At 42.9% G+C, this 11,951-nt stretch overlaps 2 protein-coding genes across 2 annotated transcripts; both read right to left on the reverse strand.

The window, feature by feature from the left end:
* Positions 1–3,384: 3,384 nt before the first annotated feature.
* On the reverse strand, positions 3,385–8,201 carry LOC142295655 (uncharacterized). Its single transcript, XM_075338755.1, has 11 exons — positions 8,080–8,201; positions 7,467–7,605; positions 7,239–7,371; positions 6,932–7,097; positions 6,676–6,777; positions 6,301–6,423; positions 6,046–6,155; positions 5,307–5,968; positions 4,904–4,992; positions 3,981–4,070; positions 3,385–3,761 (listed from the first exon to the last, which is right to left on the reverse strand). The coding sequence occupies exons 1-11, from the start codon at positions 8,135–8,137 to the stop codon at positions 3,628–3,630; spliced, it is 1,806 nt and encodes a 601-aa protein (XP_075194870.1). The 5' UTR covers positions 8,138–8,201; the 3' UTR covers positions 3,385–3,627.
* A 93-nt stretch (positions 8,202–8,294) lies between these two features.
* LOC142295656 (microtubule-associated serine/threonine-protein kinase 4-like) lies at positions 8,295–11,500 on the reverse strand. Its single transcript, XM_075338756.1, has 6 exons — positions 11,225–11,500; positions 10,182–10,283; positions 9,638–9,731; positions 9,268–9,338; positions 8,807–8,892; positions 8,295–8,471 (listed from the first exon to the last, which is right to left on the reverse strand). The coding sequence occupies exons 1-6, from the start codon at positions 11,450–11,452 to the stop codon at positions 8,303–8,305; spliced, it is 750 nt and encodes a 249-aa protein (XP_075194871.1). The 5' UTR covers positions 11,453–11,500; the 3' UTR covers positions 8,295–8,302.
* Positions 11,501–11,951: the final 451 nt, after the last annotated feature.

The following is an 11,951-nucleotide window of genomic DNA, read 5'->3' on the forward strand; positions in this document are numbered from 1 at the left end:
TCTCTCTCTCTATCTTTGTCTGTCTGTCTCTTTCCCTGTCTCTTTCTCTCTCTTTGTCTCTGTCTCTTTCCCTGTCTGTCTCTGACTGTCTCTGTCTCTTTCTCCATCTGTCTCAATCTCTTTCCCTGTCTGTCTGTCTATCTCTTGCCTTGTCTGTCTGTCTATCTCTGTCACTTTCCCTGTCTGTCTCTTTCCCTGTCTGTCTCTTTCCCTCTCTTTCTCTGTCTGTCTCTTTCCCTCTCTTTCCCTGTCTGTCTGTTTCCCTGTGTCTGTCTGTCTCTTTGTCTGTGTCTGTCTCTTTACCTGTCTCTCTCTTTCCCTATCTGTCTCTTTCCCTGTCAGTCTGTCTCTTTGTCTGTGTCTGTCTCTTTGTGTCTGTCTCTTACCCTGTCTATGTCTGTTTCTTACCCTGTCTGTGTCTGCCTCTTTCCCTGTCTGTCTCTTTCCCTGGCTGCATTGTGACACGCCAACATTCCATATAAGGGCGTGGCTGCACATTCTTCTGAAGTTCTGACTGCTCTGTGGCTCCCAGCTCCATTCGCTTTAATGGAGGCAGGTTTTTTGGCGAATAACTGTAAAGAGCGGGGTTAAAATTTCCCCTCGAAACATAGCCTATGACGCTCTCGGGGTCCAGAAGTGTGAGTGTGCAAAATTTTGTGGCTGTAGCTGCGACGGTGCGGATGCCAATCCCGGACATACACACACACACACACATTCAGCTTTATATATTAGATTGTGACCACCAAAAAAAGTAATTCTGTCATGTACACACTTCTCACTATGTGATGTGGGGTATGCCTGCAAGAGTTAATTTATCTCCTCTTACTCAATCCAGCACTCAACTTCTATTATAGGCTATACAGTGAGCATGGCCAGCCTTACCTATTTGCGACTAACTAGTGCGGTCACACAGGGCGCAGCCCGGTAGAATGCAGAGGGGGGGCACCCCAGGGAGACAGAAGTTCCCTTTCATTTCCTGCTCCTGCGGTGCACAGGTTCCAGCAGGGGGCGCCCCCCCTCCACTGTGCTTTGCGTCCTGTCTTCTCCCTTCTTCACCACAAAGGGGAGGACGGCGCCAGGTCTGCTCTGCTTCGATTGTGGCTAAATCCCAGTGGACAGAGGGACCTGGTGCAGGTTAGTAGGCGTGACCGGCTTGGTTGGTGGCCATGGCGATGTTTCCTACCATCCGCTCTAATCATCTGGGGGTCTTACCCCCACTCTCCTGCTTCCATTATAAACAACTCCATGGCCACGTTGAATTAAAAAAATAATGTTTATTCCATCTGGAAACATCGGGCTGCAGTTTGAAAACACCACTATCAAGTGACCCAGGCATGATGTCAGCATTCATCCTTTAGCCCACTGGGATTTAGCCTCTACCGCTCTGCTTCAGCCAGAGAAACTACTGAAAACAGCCACTGCTTTCCTGGAGGCCAGGAAGAAAAGTCTGATTCCTTCCACCTGGGGGTCGTGCAGTAGAAATCGGAGGCAGGATCCTTATCTTGTGGCAAAATAACATTGGAGGCCTCATATATAGAAATGAGCAGATCTGAGGAAGGTTGGTTCAGTGGGTTCAGCCAGACTTTAGATAGAAATGAATGTGTGTCGCCCACCTGTAGCGGTCGCCTCAGGGACGTCACTCCACCTTCTGGGACACCACAGGGGCTCCACTTGATTACCACTGGCAACAGGTATGTCAGGTTTATTTACATGGGAGTCGTGACGCCACTCACGGTTTGCGGTCAGGGTTATGGGTGACCGCCACTGCAGGTTTAACGAGCGTCTGGGGCTGATGGACTCTGCAGTCTGGTGGTGTGGCCTCCCGTGAGTGAGGCTGGCGCCAGGGGCTCGGGTGTGTAGAACAACAGGTCGCAGAATAACTCAGTCGCAATTATAACTCAGTCGCAATCCAGAAAGTCTTTCAACTTGTTTCCTCACTTTTAGATGGTTGGTGAGATACCCGGGCGATGCTGAGATTATACCAGGTGGAACCAGGAACTCCTCCAGGCCGAAATGAGGGTAGCGGTTAACTCTCCTTCCTAGCACTCCTTGTTTTTCGGATAACCTATGACTTGCAGTATCCTGGGATTCATCCAGGGAAGTTGCTACTGCCTTTTCCCCCCTTTCTGGCCCGTTTGCCGGCAGCGTGGACCAGGTGAGATGGCTTCTGGCCCTATCTCCTTATGGGTCCCCCTGTTGCTGCTGAGGCTCGAACTCTGTATCTTTGGTGAGGAACCTCTAGTCCCCTCACCGACAGGTTTAGCAGATCAGTAATTGAATGTCCGCTCTAGGGACCTGTTCCCTGTGCGTGTCTGGTCACCAGCAGTCCCCGTACTCGACTGCCTCTCTTCAGGTGTCTTTCAGACTGACTTTCTGGTCACTGTACTCCCCTGCTAACAGCTACCACACGTGCAGGGTCTGACTAGCGTGGCTGTACGTCTGCCTCTTTCAGCAACTTCTGTACACTGCTCTCAGACTGGCTTGCTCCTCCTCCTTTTCTGACTGCCACTGCAACCTAGCTCCCAGCCCCTCCACTGCACCCCTTGCTGAGAATTGAAAGCTAACCTCTTCAGAGGCTACCCAAGGGTCCCCTCTAAAGGTGTGGGAGACCTGGTTGCTATGTGTCTGTGTGTACACACCTCATTGTGGCCTTTTGGAATTACCTGGAAGCACTGTCCCAGCATGAGTGCAGTACTCAGTGGTGCCTTACCAGGTCAGGGGCGCCACAAATGCAGCTGTACACTCCTGTTTGGAGAGCAGCAGGCCATGCTGGGTGATGCAGTGCGACACGCGTGTGAGTTACATGTGAGTCACTCGCAAGTGTGACTCTGGCCTAAAATTCTGCAGCAGCTAATGTGTGTATCATGAGGTTATACAACAGCTGGGGTGTGTATGATGAGGTTCTGCGGCACCTGAGGTGTGTACGATGAGGGTCTGCAACAGCTGGGACTGACGGTGACCAGGGGATGCAGTGAATATGTATGAGGGTTAATGAGCAGACCCGGATGTGGTGTTACACCTGTGTGGGAGACTCGGTAAGTATAACGCTCCTGCTTTATTCCTTATTTTTTTTTCTTTTTGTTTATTTTTTTTAATTATTTGGGTGGCTGAATCCGAACAGTTACACAGAGTTCACTGAGAACTCCATTTTGGCGCTGTGTACACGTAATTTAGGAATAACAGAATCTCTGGTCATCAAACCACTTCTGGCCCGGATGTAGAGGATTAATGGGAGACAAAGAACCAATCTTCTCCTGTTTGGTGTCCAACCCATCAGACATTTATGACATGTATAGTATTGATATGCCATTAATGTCAGTAATAATCAATTAAATTTAAAAGGCAATTAATTAATTTTAAATTTTTATTCATTTTTGGGGGCTCACAATGTAAATTCCCTATCAGTATATCTTTGGAGTGTGGGAGGAAACCGGAGAACCCGGAGGAAACCCACGCAAACACGGGGAGAACATACAAACTCCTTGCAGATGTTGTCCTTTGAACCCAGGACCCCAGCTGCAAGACTGCAGTACTAACCACTGAGCCACCGTGCCGCCCATAGATGGTACAAGTTCTTCCATACAAGCACAGCATTGATGGTGGATGTGCTGTAGTTTCTTCAGGGCGCTAGATGTAGGGATCTTCTGAGATGACTATGGAGCCATGCTGACAGCAGGAAAAAATGCAGCTCTCTCTGACTGCACGAGCAGCCCTGGATAATCTACGCCGGCAGGATGATATAATCCGGCGGAAGATAGAACCTGTGAGAAGAAATTAAAAACTGGTGTAAGTAATGGGACTCCATATTAAAGGATAATACAGTGGTGTCACTGTGACCGGACGGTAGAGGAACCTTCTCCATACACAGGTGTGGGATCATCGTCAGCCATCATACATGTGACAATCCCACCACTGATCACATCTGCTCCACATGAATTCTCACTGACATCACACAACATGGAGCTTATGGTCACACTTACCTCGCCTTCTCTCCCCCTCTTCTACTGTCTCTGTTTTTTGCTGTTTTCTCAGTTTTAGAGCAGATCTTCTTCCCGCCTGAACTGGAAATTCTAATCAAAAAGTTAGAAAAATGTTGATTATAAATTCCTAAAATATTAGATTTGTATCTTCATAGAGTTATGTGACCTGATTACTATGGATCTATCACTATTCTGTGTGCCGCCATGTGGTGTCTCCCCAAGGATCTATGTCCACTTATTAATATGACATTATCTGCAGCAGGACAAAGTGTTATTATATAATCAGTTACATAAACCTTCAGTGTAACTTTATAGAGGACTCGTCACCAGGTCAAAAGTGTCCAGGATTCACCTTTCCTTTGTTCCCGCTGCTCCCCTCAGTATGATGTCTTTTGTTATCAGTTGCAGAGATATGGGCCTTTATTATTTTGTGCTCATTTTTATGGCGTTTACCATGGGGCGTGGCTTATAGTTTAATAATGCGGAGAAGCCGAAGACAAGCCCCCAAAGAATCCTGTGAGCCACACCCCATTGGAGACACCATAAAATTTTGCATTAAATATAAAGGCTTAATAACTCTGGAAAGTATGGGGGATTTATAAAAAAAAAAATAAAAACTCAATGTTCAGGGGGACAATGGGAATAAAGTAAGTAATTTCCTGATCTTCATGTGCAGATTCACATTATACTTTTGGATTATAGGCTAAGGACAACATCTGCAAAGAGTTTGTATGTTCTCCCCGTATAATCCGTGGGTGTCCTCCAGGTTCTCCAGTTTCCTCCCACTCTACGAAGACATACTGATAGGGAATGTAGATTGGGAGCCCCAATGGGGACAGTGATGATCATGTCTGTAAGGCACTGTGGAATTAATAGCTATATAAGAGAGTAGATAATAGGGTGATCTATAAATCTGTACATACCTGAGACGGAAGGCGAGGATGCCGCAATGTTATTAACAGGGAAACACTGACTCTCCCCATCAGATTTGGAAAGTGAAGATTCCTTCTTTCTGTTTGGTAGAAAAAAAAGTCAACTAAATTACAAGTAAAAACAATATAGGAGGACGAGCACCTGCCTGTAAGGCCAATTAGGACAATACGGAAGAGATTCCCCACTCAGGACCCCATTCTACCAAAAATAATGGACTCAACTAGTAATATTGTATTGAACTGGAAATGAATTGCTGGTCTCTGCTATTACAGTGTTCTCACAATCCAGGACTACAGAGATCAGCAATCATGGGGCGGTGGATGCTGGATTTAGATTTGTGTTACTCGTCTCATGTAAATCACATAATAATAATTGTAATAATACGTTACTCACATGTCTGAGGGTTTTTCGCTGTTTTCTAGGGAACACCCTGGAGGTGACATAGGCTCTTCTTTGGTCACCCTCTCAGTATTGGTTATGGAGCCTCCTGGAGGTAACACAGGCTCTTCTTTGGTCATCCTCTCAGTATTGATTATGGAACCTCCTGGAGGTGACACAGGCTCTTCTTTGGTCATCCTCTCAGTATTGGTTATGGAACCCCCTGGAGGTGACAAAGGCTCTTTTTTGGCCATCTTCTCAGTATTGGTTATGGAACCCCCTGGAGGTGACACAGGCTCTCCTTTGGTCATCCTCTCAGTATTGGTTATGGAACCCCCTGGAGGTGACACAGGCTCTCCTTTGGTCATCCTCTCAGTATTGGTTATAGAACCCCCTGGAGGTGACATAGGCTCTTCTTTGGTCATCCTCTCAGTATTGGTTATGGAACACCCAGGAGGTGACACAGGCTCTTCTTTTGCTGGCCCTTCAGTATTAGTTATGGAATCCCCTGGAGGGGACACAGGCTCTTCTTTGGTCATCCTCTCAGTATTGGTTATGGAACCCCCTGGAGGTGATACAGGCTTTTCTTTGGCCATCCTCTCAGTATTGGTTATGGAACCCCCTGGAGGTGACACAGGATCTTCATTGGTCATCCTCTTAGTATTGGTGATATGTAGCTAAAATATAAAATAGATTTAATTTAAAACTTTTTTATAACTATAGGTTTCATATATTTTATTGGCCACTTACTTACTTTACAAAACCTTGGATAAGGTGATACAAAATTTTGGACTTCTGACCACTCATTGTCCTCACTCGTGTCCTCCTCATCTGAATCCACATGTATGTTTTTCTTACAGCGAGCTGCAAAGTAACGTGTTATTTGAGATTGTTAGAATAAGACTCGGTCAGACAGTCACTATGTTATCATGATGGGAGCTGATTGTTACATGACAAGAAAGACAAGACACACAGCCGTTTTCTACGGAGGACGTCTCATGTTACTTACTGTCAAAATGGCGGGTGTCCAGATCTGACATTAAAATAGGTACGAATAGGGGTTTCTGACTTAGCAGATTGTCAAAGTCCAAGTCCCGCAGGAATGGATGCATCTTGATCTCATTTGCCCCTCCTGGAAAAGGAAGACAAGAAGGAAAATAACACAGTCATTGTCAGAGACACTTCTCTATATCTGTACAGTTTATGTTATTCTGATCTGAAGATACAACAGAGCCAGACATGAAGGAAATGTAGTGATAGTATGAAGAATGGGGAACGGACAAGTAGGTGGAGTAGAGACCCTCAGTGCTGATCCTCATGGACACGGTCATTTGTCTGGTCACTGAGGTGTAATAAAACATTATTAATACTATTATAATATTACCTGTCCCAAGTCGATGTGCAGGATTTTTTTGGAGCAGCGCAGTGATCAATTCTTTAGCTCTTTGTGGTGGACAGTATTTATTAAATGTCCAAGGTATGTCAGCTGTTATATAAAAAGCAAGTATTACAGAAAATAAAACATCTGCATTTATTTTCATGAAAAAAACATTTTTCTTAACAAAAATAGAAACTTCGGCACAGAGCAAATCAAAGCAAATAACAGAGACATCACGCAGCATTCAGATTACTTTACTTACCATAGACGATCCTGTGCATAATCTCCATCTTGTTTGCCCCAGTAAATGGTATATGTCCAAAAACGAATGTGTATAGAATGATCCCTAATGACCACCAGTCAACAGGTCTTCCGTATCCTTTCATTAGGAGGACTTCTGGGGCAATGTAGGCAGTGGTGCCAACCGTCTGGAAACAAACAGAAGAGATGATGATCAATAAATATCATTGCAACAAATAACATCAATGGAAACGTCTAAATGAGAAATGATCAGAAAAGGAGAAAGAGAAGAGATCTGTAAAGTACAAGATCCTGTAAGTAAGGCCGACCTCTTTATCACGGAACTCTCTGATGATGTCCTTAGTTCGAGCCTTGTAGACGTTGGACGTTGGTCTCATGACGCCGAGTTTTGAAAGCCCAAAATCCGTGAGTTTAATATGTCCTGTAGCTGTTATCAGGAGGCTGTGAATGAAAAGATGGAGTCAGTAATAACTCATAGACTCTATATAACAAACTGTAACTGTCTTCCCCGTCATTATAATACAGGGGTCACTTACTTCTGAGGCTTCAGGTCTCTGTGCACCACACCATGGCTATGCAGATATTCCACAGCGACAACTGTTTCTGCAATGTACAACTGGGCCGCGGTGGCAGGAAAAGGACCCCTGTTCCTTAGGAGACTTCCACAGTCTCCTCCTACACGAGAAAGCAAATATCACAGGTGAGGGTTTGTTACAATGTAAATTACACATGATGAGGGTGAATGAGAAATAATCAGAGATATTAGAACAGGAAATCATATAGAGAGAGATAAACTGTATAATGCACAGCGTATATTGTATACTACAGAGTTACCCTATACACAGGGATAGAGCCCGGCCTCATCTACAAGCCTCATGTATTTCTCTGTGAAATTTCCATCTATAAAAACTGCTCAAATATAAACAAGTTATGCTTTTATCCTTAGCAGAAATTGCTGCTATACTCAGTCAGGACATACGCCCGAGGATTTCACAGAGATCAATGAGTTTTCAGGCATCTTGGTAATAGATACCTTATAGTAAATGCTGTGTGGACTGTAATCGCCCATGTGGTCACAATCTGGGTATATATAAGGTGCTCGGATTAAGCAGACGTGGGCAGTATATAGATACAATGGATGTGTCTCACCTGGTGCATACTCCATCACCATACAAAGATGTCTTCTAGTAGTAAAAGAGCAGAACATGGAGACCACAAATGGACAATCCGCAATTGCTGAGATGTCCCGCTCCAGAAAGGCTTGTTCAAGACTCCATCTATCATTATTATTATTATTATTATTATTTATTATTATAGCGCCATTTATTCCATGGCGCTTTACAAGTGAAAGAGGGTATACGTACAACAATCATTAACAGTACAAGACAGACTGGTATAGGAGGAGAGAGGACCCTGCCCGCGAGGGCTCACAGTCTACAGGGAATGGGTGATGGTACACCCATTCATTCAGGTTCTGCTTGTCCATTTTCTTCATGGCGCAGATCTGCTTGGTGGTTTTATGGCGCACTAAGTGGACGGCACTGGAGAAGAGGAAAATCCATGATTAATTATCAATTGTTACTAATAATCTGTCTATAGACCTCATCAAATGCTCTTCTGTACTAATGGTTAATACTAGATGTGAGACCATTTCTAGAAATCCGTATCTACAAATACATAAACTAACACTCCATAAATGATCACCTATGGTAGGTCCTTATCCACAATCCATCCCATCTGTCCTGAATAATAACAGATGTGGACAGTGAAGTGGACTCATAATTTCTGTATGAGAACATTACATGAGCAGGACACAGACATAGGCATCATCATAATAAGCCCTGGGAAATAAATATTATATCAAAGCAAAGCTCACCCAAAACCTCCAAAGCTGATCAGCTTGATCGGATCAAAGTCGCTCTTAGAAGGATTTTTCATCACATTTAAGGATCCACTCACGGCCTAAAAATTAATAAGACATTATATTAGGTCATAGAAACTACAGAAAAATAAAATCTCCAGATGCAGGAACATCTCCCTTTTATATTATGTCCTTCTGATTACACTGCAGCAGATGTAGAGGACGTGATACAAGCCGGACCCTCCACAGACGCTCTTATATTAAAGGGTTGTATCCTCCATATACATATATTATTGTACTGCAGGGGGTGATGAGTGACATCACACAGATGAGGCAGGAGAAATGCCATCATGACATATAATAGGTCTGATCTACATGAAGAACAGAGACATCCCATTGTCATATGGGATACAATATGGGATGTGTAATTCGTACCCCGTCATCTGATGATATACAGATGTCCCTCTGATACTTACACTGGCAGATTCGTGGACGATCTCTGGTGTCTCACATATTCCACATTCAGTATTTGCCGGCACAGTTATTCCTAAAATAATGATAAATAATGAAGAGACGTCATGTAATAGTCTATATGAATAGATGAGTGTGACTGCTCAAGATCTGATTGAATCCCCAACAATGATATGATCCTGGACCCATGAGCCTTTTATTATTTTTTTAACCTGAGAGGTGAGGAGCAGAATTATGAGACCCCCTCCATTATAGTCTATAGGGAGTTCTTGAGCAGATACCGGTCTCATACAGAGGATGCAGAGTAAATGTACATATTCTCTGCCGTTCTCTATTACTTGATATTTGAATGTAAGATATTGATGGTCAGCTTACCTTCTATCATATCAGTATTAAGCCCCTGCTGACTGGTATCACAGTCAGGGATATTTAGGTGTTGCCTCTCTTCGGAGTCACCTTTTGATGTTTCCTGATGGATACAATATATACAATTAATATAACATTTCAGAAATACTAAATTTCCGTATATATAAGGCAGGAAGGACTAAACCTGGATTTACTTAATAATTTGAGTGTGGGATGAACTATACCCAGCCGCTCCCTCTAATAAATGTACATTAATATATAATGGTCTTGTATATACAACTGTTCTGTAATAACTTCTCAGAACTGCAGCATTTATAAGAAGGAAGATTGTGATGACCGAGCGAGACAGAAGCATAATACAAATGCCACACCGCTGAGTACAGACTGCCATTACAGATAGAACCGCAGAGGCAGGCTGTCATACTATATCCTGTGTCTGCCTGGAGCCAAAAAGGAGAATGCGACCATCATAAGTCTGACCTTCTGCTACATGAGTGGAAATCTGGAGATCAGACAACAATGATATGAGATATAGAAGATGATGGATCCTTACCTGATGCTCCAGTGGGCACAATGGGTACTCTAGTATCATCAGGACATTTTCGGCCATTAGTTTAATAAAGGCCAATTCTCCACTTTGGGATTTTTCTTCAGCCTATAGAGATGAAAATAAACAAGAAAATCATGAGTGAAAGTCAGAATGGAGGAGGCCATTTATGTCACCATCTTACTCCTATCTGCACTAAAATGCTTATATTGGGATCTGACGAGGGATCCGGTAGTTGTAAACCATAAAATCTCCTCGTATATCCTCCATACCCAGTGTATGTACATAAGACACATGACTGCTAACTAATTAAGAATTAGACTCTACAAGAAGCGCACTGGTACAAGGAGTAAGGTAATAATATTCCACATTAATACCCCCAATCCCCACAAGATCTAGGCCCGCTAGTTATATTGGGATGGAACCGAAGTCGCTATTCCCTCCACAATAACTTCAGCAGATTCTGATTATATCTCCATCAGTTATACAGGAAAATCTCACCGCCTGTTTGATATCACAGTTATCAGACTGACGTGGAGAATAATGTTCTCGGGTCATTTTTCTGCATAATAAAAGCATTAAAAACAAAAACAGAATTGTGTTTTTGTTACCATTTCATCACACTTGAAATGTTATTCCCGTTTTTCAGTACATTGTATGGTGAACAGAATAGAGTCGTTCAGAGCTTCAACTCTTCTTGCAAATAAAACAACAAGAAGCCCTCATATGTCTATGTCCATAGAAGAATAACTAATTTTTGGCTCTTGAAAGAAAGTGATGGAAAAATGGGAGCAGAAAAGCGAAAAATTCACTTGTTCTTAAAGAGTTAACCAATCCTATTCCGCCACAATCAGAACCTTCCCACCCCTAATTCAATTAACCCTTTAAATCCCACCCTCTCCCGTCTCATGTAGCCTGTGTGCCCTATTTTGGCTCTTCAGCTATTCTTATCAGAGTACTTGTTACATATTAGACTTACATTTTTATTCCTTAATTACTGTCTATTATTACTATTTATATAAGATTTGTGCAGATTGTCTGCTATTTACCTCTTGTACTGATGTCCTGATGTTCTGCTGTAAATGCTCAAGATATTCTGAGCTAATTCGACCATGTTTGTATTTGGTCAGGCAGTCTCTCACTAGGTTCAGAACCAGCCGGTAAGTGAAGCTGAGGACGCCACAGGGTAGTAGTAGCACATAGTCAGGGTCATAGATGTTAAGAATCCGCTGGAGTAGTGCTAACTTATGAAGTTTATCTGGAGAAATTCCAGACATTTCATCAAGTAAAATACAAAGCGCGATCTGTATATGAAGAGCTATATAGCTTATCACTAACAGCAATGACCACAAGTGTCAAAGTGAGAATTAGAATGTAATCACTGGAATAAGTAGGGATTCTTAATTGTGATGTCATAATGGAACCCCGAGTTCTATTCTTAAAGGGGTATCGTACCTTATAAGGAAGTTGCTTAGCAACCCTTAACGAGGCAACAAGATAGCTGAGCATTAGTACCAGATGCAAGCATGGAGGACATAGCTATGGGGGCTTTATATTTAATCACATAGGGTATTTTTATGTTGTAAGATAAATTATTTATATCTGTTATATACAATAAAAGTTATAGTGTTTTGTATTAGTAAGAAATTCATTACTGTGGGATAACCGAGTATCATCTGGTGCACATCTATTATGGGTTCACAAATATTGTGCAGTTTTTAACAATAGTAGATTTTAATTCTTATCAATAAAAGCTATATTTTAGTCACATAGTAA

The sequence above is a fragment of the Anomaloglossus baeobatrachus genome, chromosome 3 (assembly GCF_048569485.1).
Source record: "Anomaloglossus baeobatrachus isolate aAnoBae1 chromosome 3, aAnoBae1.hap1, whole genome shotgun sequence".
Taxonomy (NCBI): Eukaryota; Metazoa; Chordata; class Amphibia; order Anura; family Aromobatidae; genus Anomaloglossus; species Anomaloglossus baeobatrachus.

Coding starts and splice junctions, on each gene's coding strand:
- LOC142295656 (XM_075338756.1), bottom strand. CDS start 11,452: ATGTCTGGAATTTCTCCAGATAAACTTCATAAGTTAGCACTACTCCAG. Junction 8,893..9,267: donor TCGTCCACGAATCTGCCAGT/GTAAGTATCAGA, acceptor ATTAATTTTTAG/GCCGTGAGTGGATCCTTAAA. Junction 8,472..8,806: donor ATCAGCTTTGGAGGTTTTGG/GTGAGCTTTGCT, acceptor CCTCTTCTCCAG/TGCCGTCCACTTAGTGCGCC.
- LOC142295655 (XM_075338755.1), bottom strand. CDS start 8,137: ATGTTCTGCTCTTTTACTACTAGAAGACATCTTTGTATGGTGATGGAG. Junction 6,424..6,675: donor TGCACATCGACTTGGGACAG/GTAATATTATAA, acceptor TTCCTTTTCCAG/GAGGGGCAAATGAGATCAAG. Junction 5,969..6,045: donor CTTATCCAAGGTTTTGTAAA/GTAAGTAAGTGG, acceptor TTTATATTTTAG/CTACATATCACCAATACTAA.